General features: G+C 43.8%; 3 protein-coding genes across 34 annotated transcripts in view; 2 read left to right on the top strand and 1 right to left on the bottom strand.

Annotated features, from left to right (window-relative positions):
- The first annotated feature begins 3,510 nt into the window (after positions 1-3,510).
- Positions 3,511-14,559, top strand: LOC120950821 (anosmin-1). The gene is made up of 5 exons (XM_040369168.2): positions 3,511-4,953; positions 12,342-12,521; positions 12,633-13,185; positions 13,261-13,478; positions 13,552-14,559. Exons 2-5 carry the CDS (start codon positions 12,438-12,440, stop codon positions 14,227-14,229), a joined length of 1,533 nt encoding a protein of 510 aa, XP_040225102.2. The 5' UTR covers positions 3,511-4,953; positions 12,342-12,437; the 3' UTR covers positions 14,230-14,559.
- A 139-nt stretch (positions 14,560-14,698) lies between these two features.
- Positions 14,699-16,567, bottom strand: LOC120950822 (valacyclovir hydrolase). 2 transcript variants are annotated; one of them, XM_040369171.2, is made up of 4 exons: positions 16,420-16,567; positions 15,770-16,352; positions 15,441-15,696; positions 14,699-15,365 (listed from the first exon to the last, which is right to left on the bottom strand). In XM_040369171.2, exons 2-4 carry the CDS (start codon positions 16,338-16,340, stop codon positions 15,275-15,277), a joined length of 918 nt encoding a protein of 305 aa, XP_040225105.2. In that variant the 5' UTR covers positions 16,341-16,352; positions 16,420-16,567; the 3' UTR covers positions 14,699-15,274. The 2 variants fall into 2 exon arrangements, with proteins under 2 accessions (XP_040225105.2, XP_040225103.2); XM_040369169.2 differs by having other exon boundaries at positions 16,425-16,567.
- A 732-nt stretch (positions 16,568-17,299) lies between these two features.
- LOC120949302 (modifier of mdg4-like) overlaps positions 17,300-19,749 on the top strand; it is a 40,524-nt gene continuing 38,074 nt past the window's right edge. For 16 of the 31 annotated variants that reach the window (XR_007451910.1, XR_007451911.1, XM_049605719.1 and 13 more), the window contains exons 1-4: positions 17,300-17,443; positions 18,058-18,310; positions 18,555-18,697; positions 18,800-19,529. Coding sequence is in view for 28 of the 31 variants with exons in the window: in XM_049605719.1 (XP_049461676.1) it covers positions 18,097-18,310; positions 18,555-18,697; positions 18,800-19,529 (1,087 nt within the window). In the remaining 3 variants the exon portion in view is untranslated. The remainder of the gene's footprint in view (positions 17,444-18,057; positions 18,311-18,554; positions 18,698-18,799; positions 19,530-19,749) is intronic. The other 15 variants (XR_007451912.1, XM_049605723.1, XM_049605729.1 and 12 more) reach the window with 1 other exon arrangement.

The following is a 19,749-nucleotide window of genomic DNA, read 5'->3' as shown; positions in this document are numbered from 1 at the left end:
TTTTTCCCCAAAGTTAACAAACATTTCCTAACACAAAACACTAAATCGATCACTTTGTGAACATGCTACATTTTGCTGTACTGGTGAAGCTGTTCTATAACGCCAATGCAAGCAGCTGAACCGCAACCGTCCCCCCTGGGTGAGCTGCATTTGGTTGCGCTGAACGACATTTTTGTGTCGTTGCGTATGCAACCTCCTAAACGCTTCCAGCTCCTTTGTCCGCTGGCGGTAAGTATGTAGGCAAAGACAAAAGCAAAGGTTAAATAGTGGCTGGCCCTGGTGCAACGCCGTCAACGCCAGGATCCACATTTTCTAGCGCGTGTGAGGATGAAGTCACTGTCCCCGCTCGCTGTCACCCTGGGACCCATTTGTTGGGACAGTTGGCTGAAGGTTCGCATCGGTAGCCACAGCGACCGGTGGGTTGATTTATTCCTCTTGGCGTAACGTTTGACCACGACGGGTGTAACGGTGGGTACAAGCGCACTGTTTGCATTTTGCTTTTCCGGCATCCTGCTAGGGAGTGGGATCGTGCAGAGGGTAACTTTCGTTGCATTGATTTTTGTGTTTCTGTTTACTCTCTCCCTCTCTCCCCCTCTCTTTCCCTTGCGGAATGTGTGATGGAGCAGTGTGCCCTGTTGATGTAGAGCGACGTCGATCGGTACAATCCAACGGATCAATGCGTCACCTAGGTAATGAAGAACTTTTAGCAGAAAGTGTTGGTGTAAAAATATTGTCCTTGCTTGCAGCATTTTTTGTTTAAACAATGTTCGCAACACTAAAGAGCAGATTATGTGAGTCAAACGGAAAAGTGTCAAACAAACCCATTCCAAACAATCCCAAATTGTAGGGCCAATTATGCGACTCGAGTGCTAAAAAAAGTGTCATAAATACTTATTTTCTATTTTGAGAAATCATTAACAAGTTTGTATGGTCGTCATGGGTTGAAGCCCAGAATGAACCGTCCCCCCGTAGCAAGGATTGACTATCCGGCCACGTGGTAATTAATTAAGTCTCGAAAGCCTGTATAGGCCGGCATGTGCGCGTAGGACATTACGCCAAATAGAACAATAAACTCAATTCATAAGGATAAGCAAGAAAGTAAACTCAATTTGTATTGCTGTAATAAAGTGTAAATAAAGGTAGCATGAAAGGGATCATTAAATATTGGTGTTTAGAGCTGAAAACTAACGAAAAATAATGGAATTAATAATCTATATAAAAAATATATAATTCACCTTATCCAAAATTTACTTGGACGATGCAGATATAATCGAATCCAGTCCAATGCTCCATCATATTTTGTCATCGGGTGTGCTCAAAAATGTTAAGTATCGTAATATTATTTCTTATGAAAAAAATCTATCAATACAACCTTAATCATCGTTCCTCTACAATTCCACACAGACGATCTATAAACAAATTTAAGGAACTATGATAATACATACTGAGAGAGTTTTTTTTCGTTTCATTTTTCTTTTCCATTTTCATGCTTCCTCTTTTCACGACTTTAAATCCAACATTTAAACATTCAACGACATTCAGCGAATGTAAAATATCTCTTCCACTATCACCCCACACAATACACACCCGCAATGATATCTGGTTCAAAGGTGAGTTCATAAACCGCTAACCGCAAACCGTCAATCAACGGGACAGTGCATAGATTGAGTAGTGCCTCACCCATGTTCCTTATGTTCTTTCCAATGCAGCCAAATTCGATCCGATCCATACCGCACTGTCCATACCTCAGCAAGACAAATTAGACTGGCAAACCTGGAATATGTTTCATAAATGCTAAACCCCACACATAGACTAGTGTCTTCAAGCGAAGCAAATCATAAAGCAGCGTGTAAAACCGTCCACTCGACGAATCTGCTTTAAACAAAAAAAAAAAAAAGTGGACTCTAAAAATGATACACACGCGATTTCAAACATGCAGCGGAAATACACCCCGCAGAACTCCTGCTCACCAAACCAAATCAACGAAATGCTGCGGCCGGTTGCCGGTGAAGGTAAATGTACATGAGTACGCGAGCATGTTATGGGTGTCATTTGTCAAACATCAACAACCGGATCGGAAAATTGTGTACCCGTCAGCACCCAAGATCTTGCAACGCAATCGAGCTCAATGCTGCCAGTGCACTGGTTGCCGTTGCACTTTTATGCTGCACCTGCACTCCTGCAGCCCAAGCAGGTCGCAGGGGAGCTGAGTCCATGCAGGGGAGAGCTGAGAGGGCAATCGATTCCTCATCAATCAATCGTGGCGTGGGGTTCAGTTTTGCGTACTCGGATGATCTTCAGCGGTTGTCAGAATTATTTGTCAATCAGCAATGCACCCAGCAATTAATGAGCCGACGGGCTTTCAAAAAGGGTGACATATTTGTAATAACTGGTAGGAGGTTCCTGTTATTACAGAATTTGTCGCACAAAAACCTTGTAACTAAATCTCAAACTACAGGGGGTTAGAGCTACCACCAACTAGCAGATGCGGTAGTCAACGATATCCCAGGACAATTTGGGCCTTAGTTTTGCGGTACGCAGCAAAGTGGGCTCGGTGCTTGTAGCAAATTGTCTAGTCAAGCTTAGTCGAGCAAACCAAGAAAGAGATACTTCAAACTTTGTCTCTTGTTCGTCTGTAAGGTTTCATCCAATACTAAGCACCGACTTAGCACCACTTGGACACTTCCGGAAGGTGACGACGCGCCATGTGATACAATTTCAGCTTGAGAGCTAAAACCGTAGACCAAACAAAACTGGAAAAACATACATATCACATTTTCAGCCCATGGTAGAGGCAGCCCATTGGCGAAATGTTTGTGTTTTAGTTAATAAATGTGTTTTGGTACTGTGTAGCTATATTTAAGAAAATTAACACCCCAATAAAACAATAAAATGTTATCAAACCTGTTAGACAGTTTCTCTTCACTACTCAAGGAACAGAAGACAAACACGAAAGCGATCATGTGTTGTTGTTGATGATGATGATAATGATGCTGGCGAGTATGATGGTGATGATGATCAGCGCAAAAAAAATAAGGAGAGCATAGAATGGAGAATTCGCGAGCCGCGCCAACAAAATGAGAGAGTAACCCGATGCAGCTGAGAGTTGAGAGAGTTGCATCTCGCTCATCCTGTGTGTGGTGTGTAAATATGAAACCGATAGCGGCAGTGTTTGCGCATTGCTCTGCACAAATTATAGAAGCTTGATATTAATTTAAAAGATGTGTGATAACGTGAGACAGTTTGTTAAACATATATTAAATAACTAGCTTGAAGAGTTAAACAAATCCCAGGTACTAAAAACGATATTTTATGTCATAATTCAATATAGAGATCACAAAAAATGTTAGACAAAACAAGAAAACTAAACTAGATAACACAGCAATTGTAATTGTAAATAGATGTTATACCGGTTTCATATTTACACGAGCGCACCACTTCTCTCAGCGCGCGTGTGTGTGTGTGTGGTGCGCTCGCAAATGCACCCGGCGCTGGGCCACAACACGCTGGGGCTGTTGCCGCATTCGGCAACATTGGGGCTGTGCGCAGAAAAAGGCTTCATTCTGCCATCGACAGCGCGACCTCGCGGTTGTGTGTTTGTCGTCTGCACAGCCGTTTGCCCGCACAAGTTGCAGACATCGCCGGTGCAGTTTGAGTGTGCAGTTTTCTTTTTTCTTGCTGTTCGTTTGTGCGTGTGTGAGTCTGTCTGTGCGAGTGTTTTTGTGGAGCTAAGCCACCCTTCTTACTGCGGTCGTTAGGAATCTCCCCAACACCACAGTGCCCAAAAGAGGGGGGGGGTTGTGATTTTGGGTTGGTTGTGTGCGGTATCGCCGAAAGCCTTTCCGGCCGTGTTGTAATTCGCGTTGGAAATCGGGAACGAGGGGACAAGAAGCGACAACCACAGAGCTGCAGAGAAATTATACTGAGTGCAAACAGCACACCCGGTGCTGCATAAACGTGCAAAAGCACAGGGCAAGGAGGAGGGATGGATAATTAGGTGTCGGTTGCAGAAGATTGCCGATAAGGATCGAACGCCGGGCGTGTGCGGTGTGGAAGTGTTGTTGTGCTGCTGCCGTGGAGATGAGCGTCCCGGCGTTCGACTTCACACCGTTGAGTGTGCAAAAATCATAGCCTGCTGAGCAAGGCACGGGTGCAGCAAATAGCAGAAGAAAACGCACCGAACCTACGACGGTCCTTGTGTCAAAAACCGTGTCAAAGTGTCCTCCACCGCGGATGCGGTGCCAGAAAAAAAAAACCCGGGAGGTTAATTGCAAGTGTGTACTTAGTTTAAGTGCGTTCGTTGCCGCGTGAAGCTTCGAACCGGACGTCCTACCACCACCGCACAGCGCCCCCGGGGGATGGCCGTTGCTCCAACCGGCCGACGGGTTACACTTTCACACGAGCCGTTTCTGCCGCGCGTTTATGCAACCCATCAACGGTTGCACTGCCGTGTGAAAGTGGTCGACAGTGGTGGATGCAGTCGGTGCAAAGGTGCAAACCTGCCTCGTACCCCCCGGCGACCAACGAGGGTGGTCGTCCCGATGATGCGTGTGCAGTTTTGCGTGATGTGAATGCTTGGTGAGGCAAGCGAAGGAAAGGAAATTGTGTATAAAAGTGTTTCAATTCCATTAAAATCAAAAGTGTAGCAATGTGATGCAGACGAATGTTGGCGATGAATTGTGCCGAACAAATATATTCAAAAGAAGAACAAACAACAAACCCGTGCTACGGTGTGCTCCGTAAACAGCGTGCTTGGTGAACGTGAAAGTGTCCCTAAAAGCGCACTGAAAACGCATCAGACAGAAACGTCAAGACCACACAGGCTCACGACGACGGTTGGGCCGATGCAATAGGAAACACACCACCACCACCAACCACCAGCAGCAGCACAATTCCGAAGTGCAGTGTGCCAAAGGACCGAACGAAACGCCACCCCACCCGCAGTAGGTCAAGGTAAGGGATGACTTTCTTTTCACTTTTGGCCTCCCACGAGCACAACGACGGATGCGTGTTTTGCTCCCACTGTTCGTTGTGTTCTTCGGTTGCTTTCTTGAGAAGGTAATGGTGATGGTTGTTGGTACTCTGTCTGCTGCTTCATTGCTGTGTACTTGGGTGGGGTTTTTTTGTTGTGTGTGCTGGCATCCTTTGGCGCTTTCTGTTGCTTGATTGCTGATTTCGTGATCTCTGTGTGGTCCGCACCGGAGCGGGGGAGACCAGTGCGATGAGTGGTAATTGCAGCTTCAGGCAAAAATGAAAATTATACCCGCTTCGTGATCGTAAACGTGATCGATACGCTGTTTACAGTGGCCGGCAATATAAAGTGGCCACTACTTACAATTTTACATTTTTTACATTTTTTCCGTGAAAAATGAAATTTATTGTACTGCTTTATTTTTTGAAACATTGCTCGTGATATCCTTAAGAATGCGCAGTACCGTAGCATGACAAAAATGAGAAGTTTGCTTCAAGAAAAAATATATTTTCCAAAAATGATCAAAATCACTGTGCCAAAATAAAGTGCCCACTTTATTCATTCTACAGAAAATATTTTTCTGAACAAATATAACACCAAACTTATAATTTATATGCGTTCCTCTCGCATTCTTTACACGTTCGAGGATCTTTAGCGTATTTTTTTTCTAATTTTTAAAGGTTTATCTAGTTCTGCATCTAGTTTTTGCATCTGGTTCTTCTCAAGCGTTATCAAGAGCATTAAATTTAAATTTATTTGTTTGTGACACCAGTTTTATCCACCTTCGCACATAGAATCTGCCACAAATTCTCGATGGAACCAAGATTTAGACTTCATGGAGGACATGCAAGGTGTTTTATACGATACTAGTTGAGAAATGTTTTTCGTATTGATTGTGTTTGTTGAGATGTTAGCCTGTAGGAACATGTTTTTAGTTTTCAAACCCCATTTTTTTAAATAAATATCCCAAAGTATTGATGAAGAATGTTAAAAAATGTATAAGCCATAGTTGCACTTTCAATTCACACCAGTTTTCCTGCTACTCCTAAAGATAAACACCCCCTAGCTATCCCATTGTAATTTTCGGAATTTACTGCTCGTTAGATGTGGCGTCCTTCAAGTTCCTCGCCCGAGCTACAGCAAGACTAACAAAGCCAATTGGCTTCAATATGATCAAGAACATGCAGATATATCGTTAGATTGTTTAAAACCTGATATTTGGACTGATGAGTCCAAATTAGAACTGATGTTCAAAAATATCTAGACGCGATCCAACAAACCAATATGTATGAAGAGTGCAATGTGATGACCAGGGAGGGGATTTCTATACGAGAAGTGGGGAGCATGTTTTGAATCGACGGCATAATGAAAGCTAATACTTATAAAAGCATCCTGTGTGAATTTATCTGTTTTCTGTGAAAAATACGGAGTTAGTAAATAAATTGATGTTAAAACAGGAAGACGACTCAAGTTATACACGAAGATTTTTTTAATTATTTTTTTCAATCAAATCGAATAAAACTTCTTTAATGGCTCCCACTTAGACCTAACTTTAATCCTATCGAGATTTCGTGTGCAAATTTTGATGCAAATGTGGTGAGAATGACGTGATTAGGAAAAACAAAATATGTTAAAGCTCTGAAATACTCCTAGGAAGAACAAATGCCAAATACGTGCAAATAAAACAAAATAAATTATGTCAAAGGTCCTCGAACATGTAAAGAATGCGAGAGGAACGCATATAAATTATAAGTTTGGTGTTATATTTGTTCAGAAAAATATTTTCTGTAGAATGAATAAAGTGGGCACTTTATTTTGGCACAGTGATTTTGATCAATTTTGGAAAAAATATTTTTTCTTGAAGCAAACATCTCATTTTTGTCATGCTATGGTACTGCGCATTCTTAAGCATATCACGAGCAATGTTTCAAAAAATAAAGCAGTACAATAACTTCATTTTTCACGGAAAAAATGTAAAAAATGTAAAATTGTAAGTAGTGGCCACTTTATATTGCCGGCCACTGTACATGTTGAAGACTAAGACAAGTACCAAATGAGGAAGTTAAGCGTTTCTTTACAAAAAGATTCAATATTGCCGCACTTTGATGAGTTTATGGACAGAGGTTTACGGATATTTTTACGACATAACTAGCCGAGGCTTTATGGAGTTGATTGAAATAAGGCATATAAGAAAAAAAGCAAATGATTCACTTACAGGATTTTTAATTTTTTGGTAACGATTAAACAAATTTCTTATGGAACTACATAAGAACTACACTATGGAACATGGATAGCCATTGATTACAATTCTATTAATTCTTGGCTTTAACAAAAAAAGTGAAAAATCAAACAATAAATGTATTCGTTAATGCTGGTATAATGCAAATACATTGAAAGGGTTTCAGTAATTCCTACCTTTGTTTTTCCAAAGAAAAAAAAGCTCAAAAAAGCTCAAAGTTACCACTGTTGCTAGTCCGTCACGAATCAAAAAGGCCTCTCTTATCATTGATTGGCTATAAAAATTAATCTTGATTTTTATTTTTTCATTAAGTTTTAGTAAAAGATGATCTTAACTATGGCCACGCTATGTCAGTCCAAAATCGTGTGTTTGCTACACTTTATTAGTTAATAAAGGATTATTAATAGAAACAAAAACAAGCTGTAATTATTGCTTTTGTTCCAAATTTGCACCTTCTTCTATTTCTTTGGCACAACACAACAAACGTTGTCGGTCAATGCCTGCGCCTACCACTAGTGGGGGCTTAGCTTTCAGTGACTTACGGATTACCTATGGGGGCATGGTCCATTCCAGGCTTGAACCCATGGCGGGCATGTTGTTAGGTCGTACAAGTTGATGACTGTACTACCAGATCGGCCCCTAAATTTGCACCTACCTAATGTTAATTATAGGTTTGTCTCTTCATTGCAATAGAGATTTTAGCATAGCATTATTCGATTATAGTACGTGATGGTTACATTTTATTTAGCTTTTTATACAAAATACGCTAATTTTTCCAGCTATTCTTTAAGCACTGTGATAAACACTCATTTTCTATTTCTACTATTTCTACACTCCCAGTTACATTTAAAAAAACAATTTTGTTTTGTAAAGTTGTCGTTGCATCAATCGGTAAAGGGAAACGGGAATTTCCGTACATATCTTTTTGCTGCTCGTTAGAAAACGCAGGACACGCGTACACACAACAAGCAATGTGTTGACAATTGGAAAAAAATGGTGGCAAAAAGTACCAAAATGAATAAAATATCAATTGCGATAGTACACGTTACTTGTGCACTGTTCTTTTTTGTTAGCGTCGTACACTCTATCCACGTTCCCATACCCCTTTCATAGTTAATAGCTCTATCCGTTGATGAATATTGTATGTATTTAGAGAGAGACATTGCCATTCCACCGGCGTGGCGTCCCTTTCCCATGCTACCGTTGGGCAGCGCAGCGTCGATTTTATGTTGACACAGCTTTTCTAACCGTAATTGAAACATATTAACATTCCTTTCAAAACGTAATTCCTCAAACCACCGGCAATAAACCCACCCCTTCCCCATTATCTAACACGAAGAACACGCATCTCTCACGCCTGCAACAAGCGTCGGCATGGCATGGCCAACACAGTATGGATGGCCACGCGTACAAATGATAATGTAACGGTAGCCGGGGCAACAAAAAACTGCAAAAACGGAGGACACTCATATTGCATTGCGGCTCGGATCGATCAACTTTCAAATTAATTTAAACATAAAATCCTCTTTCCATCACCCGTGCCCGTCCCCGAATGTGTGTTTGTGTGTGTTTTTGTGTGAGTGTGTTTGTGCCTAGTGGGCAGGTCAACATTTAGCATCGCTTGCACTAAATTGTGCAAGCCACATACACGTGCAGCAGGGAGCATAAGTTTGTAAGGCATTCCACCACAACAACGCACGAAACTGTTCGCGAGGTGCTGCGAGGACGCCGGAATCTGACCACTTATTTGTCTTACACTTTTTGCTTGTCAAAGTCTGCATAGTTCGCGCGTAAAATGATCGCGTTGACTACGCTCAAGGGCGGCCAAGCTTCAAGGAGGTAGTATGCACCTACCGAAGGAGCAGTAGCACACACACACACACGCGCGCACACTTAGCCATGGCTGGACCGAGGTCGAGAGCCCTGCGTGTTGGTCGCGCGAGTTTCCCGTATCGTGCCGCTCTTCGAATCCTGCGCGAATACCACGGATGTTCATAACAAAACGCTGTAAATGAGGCTATTAAATTTAACCTTTATTTACCGTTTCGTTTTCAAGACGGTCTCTCGCTCTTTCCTTCTCTTTCTCTGTCTCGTCCTCTCACATTGCATCAGGTATCGCGGTGACGTTTATGGACGAGGACGTGAATCTGGGCACAGGTTGTGTAGTGCTGCAGCCTTTTTTTCAAACCTACAGATTATTTATATATTTCGAATTCCTTTTTTCATGTTTTTTTTTTTTTGCTTTTTGTTTTGACTTTTGGCCCCGTGTGTCGTATGTCGATGATGTTGCCATTCTTGCTGGTGCATTATTGCAGAAGCGTGCCGTTGCAACTACTGGTTCGTGATGCAACGTTTGTTTCCTGGCGAGTATGCACCGGCCACCGGTACGGCATACTCGGTCGCGATTGCTAATCTTTGCAGCAATGCAGTTTAGTATTTGAAATAGATTCTTCGCAGAAGTTTGTACAAAAAAAAAACACTTGAATAGAGCACCTAGCTATGAGTAGGAGCTACGTGGAAGGATGCCAATGACATTTTCATGCTGGCGCAGAAACGTACATCGCATACAGTTTTTATAACTAAGCTACAACTCAATGCAGGGATCAAATACCTCCACCGGTGTTATTATGATGATGTTTAGTGTAGGATTAGATTGCTGAAGATGTTGCCGTATGTCATTTATGATTGATCAACTATAGCAGATATATTAAACGTACGGCCCTCCGCAAAGCCTTTCAATCTGGGCCGGGGAAAGCTTTGGCAGTTATTAGTTGTTTTTTTGTGTCAGAAACAAATTACTACGGCATGCCAGATGTGATAATTATAATTGCGACGAAAGCCTGCGGCCCGTACAATAAGTTCTACATGCAAACCGAAATGCGCAATTTAAGATGAGTTTGACATGACTGATCTGCAGCAAGGATCCTACATTCCGGTTGGGTGGTTAAAATAATAAAGATAAGAAGATAAGGATAAGGATGAGAAGGTTAAAAAAGTATCGTTAGCTTTTACACGAATATAATAACTACAATGAATGTTGTAGTTGAATGCAAACATATTATATTTCTATATATTTCTTTGTGATGTCAAGTTTGTTTTTTTTTGCTTCATTTCATTGAGTTTATCTTAAACTAACCTAATTTTGTATACTTACTTATACTTATTTTACTTATCCGGCGCTACAACGGCTTTGCTGTCATGGCCTGGCTCAGGAGTGTCCGAAACTGTCACGGTCTTGCGCCTTCGTCTGCCAGTCCGATATTCCAGCCATAATGGCGGACGCCTCCACGCCATCTTGCCACCTTAATTTGGACCTACCACGACTCCTTTGTCCTAGTGGACGGCCTAAAAAGACTTTACGTGCTGGGTCGTCCGTTTCCATGCGTAGAACATGGCCAGCCCACCGGAACCTGGCGAGCTTGATACGCTGCACGACAGTGAAGTGGTCGTACATCTCGTATAGCTCGTCGTTATAACGGCTCCTCCATTGTCCTTCCACAAATACGGGTACCGATACCGTATAGGTACTATATAGTCCCAGCTTCGTTCGTGGCGACAGGTTCTTTGAGGTGAACTGATTTCTCAGGCTGTAGAAAGACTGGTTAGCAGCCAGTATCCTTGCGCCCAACTCAGATACCAGGCTATTGCCGTTGCTGATATGTGAATTCTGGGACGGCTTAAAAGGTCCGTTCATCTATCTGATGTTGCCACCATCAGATTGATCCTTTCCTCTTTTATCTACAATCCCAAGTTCTCTGCCACCTGCTCGATCCCTTGGAAGGCTTCTGCTACATAGGAGAGCCACAGACCAATGATGTCTATATCATCAGCGTATGCCAGAATCTGGGTTGACTGATAGAATATGGTTCCCGTAGTCTCCACCCTCGAGTCACGGATGGCCCTCTCTAGCGCCATCTAGAACTGTGGTGGTAGCAAAAGCCCTGAGAGTTTTCAATCCACCTTCACCTAGCAAGTGACGTTGGTCATAGTCATTCTTAACTAGCCTTACCAGTTTGGCCGGATTTCCAAAAAAGCCCATAGCATCGTACAGTTTTACCCTGGCTATCATGCCATCATATGCGGCTTTGAAGTCAATGAAGAGATGGTACCGCATGGTGAAGAACCGATCAGTGGTTCCAATTCTGTATAGACGTAACTAAATGTTAACGGTTTAGATTATGACGATCCATTAATTAAAAAAAAAAGATTGCTCAGGCAATGCAATTTGCATATAGATCATTTGCATATGAATGCGGAATACTGTTATTTTTAGTCATCTGGAAAACAATAGATGAAAGGATTATTACTTCTATAAAGATTTTAAGGCCTATTGGCCTCATTTGTCCATAGAAGGATAGAACGCACATTTGATTGGGAAACCACATTTTGCGGGCAATGTTTTGTTCCTATTTGGTAGGATTTTTTTATTCAACGTTTTTTTTTCTGCTGCTCAGGCCTGACTACTGTTCGAGCTGACGCCAAAACGCTAGAGAAAATTTGTCTTGTCATAGATATGGATATAATCTCAATTTTTTCTTCCTGCTTTATCCCATATTTTTAAACGTTAGCGAATAGAAAATATATTGGTTCCAGTTGATCGCATTGTATTGAACTTTCATATGTAAATATGGAACTATGATTTCACATCGAATTCTCCAGCAGGTCCATAGTGATTAGTGCTTACAACGGAATCAAACAACCTTCTAATTAGTGCCGCGCTTCATGTATCTTTCCTTAAAATTCATATGAATCGTTGCTGTGATGAGTGATTAGAATCAATCAAATCAATTTTCCATACATTTATAGATCTTGAAATCTTTAAAGATTCTTCAATCGTTAGGGGTTTTAATTATTTGAAAGTTAATGAACCTCTGAAGAACAATGAATAGTCAAGGATTCTTTAATCTCTTGATATATGCATATGTAGGTGAGGTCTATGGACGTATGGATTCGCTGCCAGTGTGGCCCACTATGAAGATTCACGCAGATTCATGATTCTGATTCTGTGTTACCCATCTTTACATCTTAATAAAAAGGCGAATGTTTAACTTTCCACACAATATACATTCATGTATCCTGCACCTTTTGTATGTGTCTCTCTATTTCTCTCCTTCTATTCCTTATTTTCAGATGCTCCAAGACAAACGGAACCTCCTGAAGCTAGTGATAGTTCAACACATTTTCCTCTACATACCGTTAGCCGTTCTTGCTTCTAGCGTAGTCAGTATGAACGAACCCCACAATCTACTCACAGCAAGATGTCGCTCAAACTGTACGTACAACCAACAGGTTAGTACGGATAAAAAGAAAGTACGATACTCCTTTCCGTTAGTGGTGCATGTTCTCTCGAGCTGGAGAAAGGTGTGCTCAGCTCGACTGACCGCAACTAATCCGTTCTTCGTGCCCATCCCCATTTCACAGTGCTACAGCATGTGCATACGCAACTATCTGGAAAACTCGGCCTACAAAAAGTACGGAGACTGTCCACCGAAACCACCGTCCAAGCTGGACAGCCTGTGCCTCAACACGTGCGACGGGCTGGACTACAAGTGTCCGGGTGTGGAGAAGTGCTGCGAGCATTCGTGCGGCCACAGCTGCCAAAGCCCGTACGGGTTGGACAAGGTCGCCGGTTTACCGCCCGTGCCCGGCCAGATACAGCTGGTAGAGATGGGCGGGTCCCGCACCGCCCAGATCCAGTGGGACGTGAAGCTGGAGAGTGAGCAAAGCCCGACGTACTACATTACCGAGTCGCGGTTTCACATCGGTTATGCTTACACCGAGCACAGGATGGAAAACGACTGGCAGCCACATGTGCTGGAAACGTTCACCCAGTACAACATGGGCACGGTGAAGCGTTACGAGGGGGAGATTAAGCTAAAACCGGGCCGCTGGTATCAGGTGCGGATGGCCGCTGTAAACCGAATGGGTACCCGTGGCTATTCGACACCGTCACGACCGTTTAAGCTAAGTGCAAGTAGGTATCCACACACACACTTGCAGGATGGAGCTGACTGCTTGACCATTACATCTCGCCGTTATCTTATTTCAGAGCCAAATCGACCGCAACCACCGAGCAGCCTCACTGTTGGCCCGCTGATACTGAGAGAAGACCGTACGTACAGCTGTCGGGTGAATTGGTCCTTGCCCCGGTCGGACCTGCCGGTGGAAAAGTACAAGCTCGGCTGGAGCCTCTACCTAAACCATACCAGCAATCGGTCGAAAACGGACAAATCATCCCTGTTCAAGGAGATGGCCACCATCGCAGCGGTAAGCGGTTTGCGGTCACCCTTAATTTGCGCCATTTGAAGCCTTATTACATTAACGTTACGGTACGTTACAGCCTACCCGGTTCTATGACATCCAGGGGTTGCTGCCGAACCGGTACTACTATCTACAGCTTCATGCAATCAGTGTTTACGGCAAGAAACGGCTCAAGTCCAACGCCATCCATCTGCTAGTGAACACTTCCTCCGCCTCACCCGTACAGGACGGTGGTGGTACACCGCTCAACCTGGACAACCTGCTCATGGGTGATGCCGGCTATCGACGATCGCCAAAAAGCCAGCCCAGCCTCAAGGATGGCCTACTACATGCCGGATCCGGCCTGTCCGGCGCAGCAGGAACCACCGGTAGAGCAATCGGTCACGGAGTGCCGACGATGGGCACGATACGGTACCACTTTGCGCTGCGCAAGTCGGGCCTAGCCGTTCGGCTTGGCTGGTCCGAGCGGGGCTATGGCCGTTACAAGGTGCACATGTGTCGTGGGAATCGAGAATGTCTCACGCTGCCACGGAACAGTGCGACTGGCAACGGCAACCATTGGCAGGATGCCGTACTGCGGCGCAATACGTACGAGTTCGGCAAGCTAGATTTTAATACCCGTTATACGGTGGGCGTACGGATAGGCGGACATCGACGCGCCAGCCCCGGGTACGACATTGTCCGTACGTTCGTAACGCCCAAATGTGACAAGTTTCGTGATCAAGAGCTGCTACCATCGGAGTGTAACGTTCAATAGGGTGGGTGGGTGAGCAAGGAGTTGTACGCGGATGGTTAACGCAGGTGTGTTTTTGTGTGCATGTGTATGTGTGTATGTGTGAGTGTGTACTGGTGTGTGTTATCCTTTACTAAACTTGATGATTGCAATAGATGCTCTATCACCCCATCGGTTGTCCTTTGTATTCCACGTTTGCCTCCATCCACGCCATCTTCAATACCATAGAACAATTGAGCTGCCATCGTTAGATTTTTAAGCTACGTTTTGTATTCTAAGAGATGTCTGGTTGAAATAATTACACGTATGTGATTGCGCCCCGTTAGCAGGATGTGATCACTCCGATTTACTTGGGGTAAAGTGTACAAACTTTGTGTATGAAGTATCCGAAAAAAACAACAACAACAAATTTAAATTTAAGGTAAGTATTTTTGGTAAGAAATCACAAAAAATGTGAAACCTTTTTTAGCAAATATATCAAAAGTCCTTCAAGTAACTTATGTAACGGTTCACAGCTGTAACGCAAATGTAACAGAACCCATGACACAAACCAACTGCTGAATGTGTAACACTAGGGTTGCGTTACATTAACTGAGGTTACATTCAGCGTTGTGTTATATATTTTATTTGTTGAAATCCAAGTAAAGACCCGTGTTTTTGTTTGTTTTATGTCTTCATATTTTTGAGAGTTTTTTGATAAAATATTAGTGTTGTTTGTACATCAAAGGAAGACAACTTCGTTGACAAATCGACTCAGTGTTACGAGAAACATAACCACACCTTTGATTTGTGATATGTTTTACCTTCCATTAGCATTCATTATGCTTGGGCAATGTTTTGCTAACGGCTATCAATCTAATCTTTATATAGAAGTGCACCCAAATTGTTATTTATACCCACAGTTGTGTTTGTACTTCCTATGGCGAAATGTGTTTCTTCGACAGTTACACGCTTGGCGTTTACAATATAACGAGATAACCAATCAATAAATAAAGTTGCGTTCGAGACCGTAAAATTATGTAACAGAATAACAGAAAAACAATCAAGTTCGGGTACTATAACGAAGGCCCTAAGCCAGCAGAAATTTGGCCACTATCGCGTTGAACTCGTTTGCATAGCGCAGGTGAATATTGTGCTTGCCATCGGGAAACACATGCAGACTGTATATAAGAAGGAAGAAAATAAGAAGGACATTAAAATGCTGCTTTTAGCGAGCCTGCAAACGAACGTCTTACTCCGTGTTTTTGATATTGTTCAGCAGATAAGGTACGTGGTCGGGTATGATCATCGGATCCTTTGCTCCGTGCACGACCAGCGTCGGGGCTTTGATGTGCTTTAGTGACCCAGAACAGATATCCCCTTTGCGCTCGTGATGAATGCGCAACAATCCATCCACCCAGGCCGACCATAGCTTGGGGAAGTGTTCTACACCATACACCTGCTCCATTGGTTCCCGCATTCTTGCCGACCATTTGCTAACATCCCGAATACCTACGAGAAAGCAAAGCAAAAGTAACCCATGAAATTCCGTCTTCCGGCGTAACACCGTTGTTTTGTTACGCACCTTCGTAAATGTTAGCCTCCGTGTCCGATATGTATGAGTTCGAGCCCCACACGACCAGCTTTTCCACCCTTTCCGGTTGCTTGGCGGCTAACACTAGACCGGTAATGCCACCGTCACTCCAGCCAACGACACTGTACCGCTGGAAGCCAAGCTTCTGCATTAGCTCACCGGCCGCGGCAGCATCCCGCTCGTAAAAATCCACCGTAAACTGCTTGTCGGGCGGTCGGGACTTGCCGTACCCGGGTGGGTCCCAGGCAATTACACGATGGTGCGGAAGCAGCGCCGGCAAGCCCTCGATTTGTGGTTTGAAATCCGTCCAGGCCGTACCGAGCGCACCGGGCAACAGTATGACGCCGCGGATGCCATCGCCTGCCTCGACAAAGTGCACGGTGCTGGCACCGACCTGTAGCCGGCGTTCTTTTGCTCCCGGAGCGGAACTACACATGGAGCGTGAACGGACGGCAGATGCCACGGGCGATTGAACACAGGACGATAGCGCGGACGTTGTTTTGGTGATGCGAATGGCCAAACCGCACTGCGCAGCGACCGTGGAGGCTAGCAAGCGCATCATTTTGACGGCAACCTGTTGTTAGGCGTTGTGCAATGTTTTGGTTACTGTAACATTGGGTTGTGGCGAGGTGGAGAGATACCTTACCGAAGTCGGTGTTGGAAAAATAATGCTGGCACAAGCAACCGTGAAACACGCGGACAAACGAAGAACAAGGATTGGAATAAAAGAATTTGCGGATGCAATTGATAAGCGGATTGTTTGTTGTTTTTTTTTTCTTTTATGGAATGAACATGACAGGCGCCTTCAATGGAAGCTGTTTTTCGTATTTATCGTTACGATTTGACGAAAGTGGCACGAAAGCGGCTTAGCAAAGATGTTTGGCGTGTTTTTAAGGCAAATATTATCGAATTATTACAATAAAAATACGCTTCAAGCATAATACAGTTGCAAAATCTGCATACAAGAATCCAACATTGCATTTAAAATAATCCAATATTGCATACAGAAAGAGGACATTTTCGCTTTATTTTCTTTTCTAGAACAAACAACATATTTCCAAGCGACGCTCTACGAAATGCAACCCAAGCCAAGCCCCGTTTCGGCCGTTAAAAATGAGCGCAGCGCAGCGATATGCTTTCATCTCTTTTCTTCCTACACCTCCCAGGCACAGATGCGCATTCCCCTACAAGGATCTGCTTGACACACGATAGAACTAAACATTTGAACGTTGACCGTTCCAACATACAAAACGTTCGTCGTTAAAAAAACACTTTCGTACCAGATAATACTTTGAGTTGCATAGACAAGCATTTAAATAAAGTAAATAAAGTTGTAAATGGGATGAAATGAAAGTAATTAAACCGAATACAATTGAAAATAACAACGCTGCATGTACATGCCATAATTATTCGATTTGAATTTTGTGTGACGTCTTGCAAATTTTATAGCATCAACGGACAGCTGTCAAATGTGCTGCAGCTGCCCGCCTTTTGCCGTGGTGTGCGGATGACGGTGTAGCAAGCCGACGCCATCAGCGCCATTTGTGAAGAGACCGTGCCCATGAACGGACGCTGCTGCTCCGCGGCCCGTGTATGTGAAAGTGATTTTAATCTTCAGACTTGGTGTTAAATTACACTAAAATCAGTGTAAAACGTAAAATTAAGGTAAGTTGAAGGTCGTGCAGTGAAAGGGGTGCTGAATTTCGTGAAGAGAGCCAGTAATTGTCGTGAAACGAGCTCGATTTGTGTTACTCCCCACGATGGAGCGCTAGCGCTACCGCATACCAAACTAGCCGCCATGTTTCTTTTTCACCACTTGGTCGAAAAATCGATGTCGGGAAAATGGCGGCGCATTATTAGGTGTGCGGAGTGTGTGCTCGATTCGTGGATGTTCGAAAGCGACGCGTGGGATATTTTTTCGAGGGCTTTCGGTGAATTCGAGTGGTTTGTTGGCGAGTTTGGTCGATTGTTTTGATTTTGATGATGGAGTGGAACGGAATAAATCAGAAAATTTTCTGATTTTGGATTTTTGTGAGGAAAAGTTTTTGACCTTCTTTGTATGAAATTGTAATGACGCCGTATCTTGCCAACGTAGCTTGAAGCAATAGCGCCATGATATAGAGTTAACAGTAGGGGTATGGCAGTAATGTTAAAGGAAAAAAAAAATTGAAATTAAGAAAATTTGTACTAAAGCATTTGGGTGGGGGTATCTTTAAATTGCGTTTAACGTTAAACGATGATTTTCTATTAATTTGGTTTCTTCTTTTTCCATTCCACAGCGTCATTGATTGAAGCGGGAAGCAGTAGCGTCGTCCAAGATGGCGGACGATGAGCAGTTCTCTCTATGTTGGAACAATTTCAATTCCAACCTTTCTGCGGGATTTCACGAATCCCTTCAGCGTGGTGACTTGGTCGACGTGACGTTGGCCGCAGAAGGTCATCTAGTTAAGGCGCATCGTCTTATTCTATCAGTATGTTCCCCGTATTTCCGGAAAATGTTCACGCAGGTCCCCGTGAACCAGCATGCGTTCAGTAAGTATTGGGAACGTTCTGGAAAATGATTCGCATTTTTTGTTTGCTTTCTGAAAAAGGAAGATACCAAGTAACACCGTTACTGTCTCTATTAATCATTTTTTATCAACAAAGGCATTTGTAAATTTGTCCATTTTTCAATATTGATCGGCAAAAGTGTTGCTATTGCGCAGAATCGTCAAAGATGTAGAACGTTTTTTTGTCAATCTACTAATCAAGCATATTGTATGTGAAATGATTGCAGTTTTCCTGAAAGACGTAAGCCATTCGGCGCTTCAAGATCTCATACAGTTCATGTACTGTGGCGAGGTGAACGTGAAGCAAGATGCCCTACCCGCCTTTATCAGTACCGCCGAAGCATTGCAAATTAAAGGGCTAACAGAAACGGTAAGTTACTGATCGATGCATGACATCGGATGTGAGGGAGCGACGTGTATTGGACAAAGCTAATGATGATGTTTTCTGTTGAATTGTTTCATAAATTCACAGGGCGACAGTGCACCGACACATCAATCGCCTGCCAAAGAAGAACCAGCAGCAGCAGCAGCAGTCCCAGTGACTACGGCAACAATTTCCACCGCCACCATCCCTGCGTCCCCTGCGTCACAGCGAGCAAAGGTTCAGCGTAACCGCATTCAATCGTACAAATTAGAATCGGAAGAGAGCGGAGACGACAAAGTAGTACACATCCAAGCCACCACCTCTCACCATGTATCGGCACAGTCAAATCTCAGTTCGCAAAAACGTACCATGCCACAGCGCGGTCTCCAAAGCCACGCTAGCAAGCGAACGAAAATGTCCATCAGTGCCAGCAGCGACGGATTGGATACATCGGACTCGACGCCGGCACAGGTGCAAACCGTGCAGACGGTGCAAATAGTGAAGCAAATTCCCGCGCAAGTGATCGAACCGGAATACATTGAGCTCCCGATCGAATCGATAAATCCCAAGGCTGAACCGGACTACACTGATGAGACGGCCGAGATCGAAACGGTGGACGCTGAAACGGAACAGGAACAGAAGCTCTCGGAACACGACCAAGGTGATGCCGACGATGATGGAAACTACGTGGAAGACGACACTTACGGTGATATGGCCATGGGCAAGTACGAAGAATCCTACTTGACGGAGGGCGAGGAAGGAGCGAAACCTGGCGTATCTGGATTCGTGGACTCGTACACATCGGACGGCGGAAATGCGACGGAAATTTCGACACAAGGTAGGTGTACTAACCACGTTTCTCAATCGACGAGCATGAAATCAGTGGCGTTTGCAAATGTTTCTCATATTGGCCCCGGAGGGTTTTTAGATGAATATGATCTTTGCTTCTTTGGTTGGGGTGGGATGTGTGCGGATGGGGTTGAAAACGATACAACCGAATTTGAAGTGTGTATGTGTGTTCTGCAATCATCTACGAAGTGTTCTTAACGTGGCGGCCA

The sequence above is a fragment of the Anopheles coluzzii genome, chromosome 2 (assembly GCF_943734685.1).
Source record: "Anopheles coluzzii chromosome 2, AcolN3, whole genome shotgun sequence".
NCBI lineage: Eukaryota > Metazoa > Arthropoda > Insecta > Diptera > Culicidae > Anopheles > Anopheles coluzzii.
Note: the sequence above shows the minus strand (reverse complement) of the source record. Positions and strands in the feature narration are given on the sequence as shown.

Coding starts and splice junctions, on each gene's coding strand:
- LOC120950821 (XM_040369168.2), top strand. CDS start 12,438: ATGAACGAACCCCACAATCTACTCACAGCAAGATGTCGCTCAAACTGT. Junction 12,522..12,632: donor TTAGTACGGATAAAAAGAAA/GTACGATACTCC, acceptor CCCATTTCACAG/TGCTACAGCATGTGCATACG. Junction 13,479..13,551: donor AGATGGCCACCATCGCAGCG/GTAAGCGGTTTG, acceptor GGTACGTTACAG/CCTACCCGGTTCTATGACAT.
- LOC120950822 (XM_040369171.2), bottom strand. CDS start 16,340: ATGATGCGCTTGCTAGCCTCCACGGTCGCTGCGCAGTGCGGTTTGGCC. Junction 15,697..15,769: donor GGAGGCTAACATTTACGAAG/GTGCGTAACAAA, acceptor GCTTTCTCGTAG/GTATTCGGGATGTTAGCAAA. Junction 15,366..15,440: donor AACAATATCAAAAACACGGA/GTAAGACGTTCG, acceptor TCTTATATACAG/TCTGCATGTGTTTCCCGATG.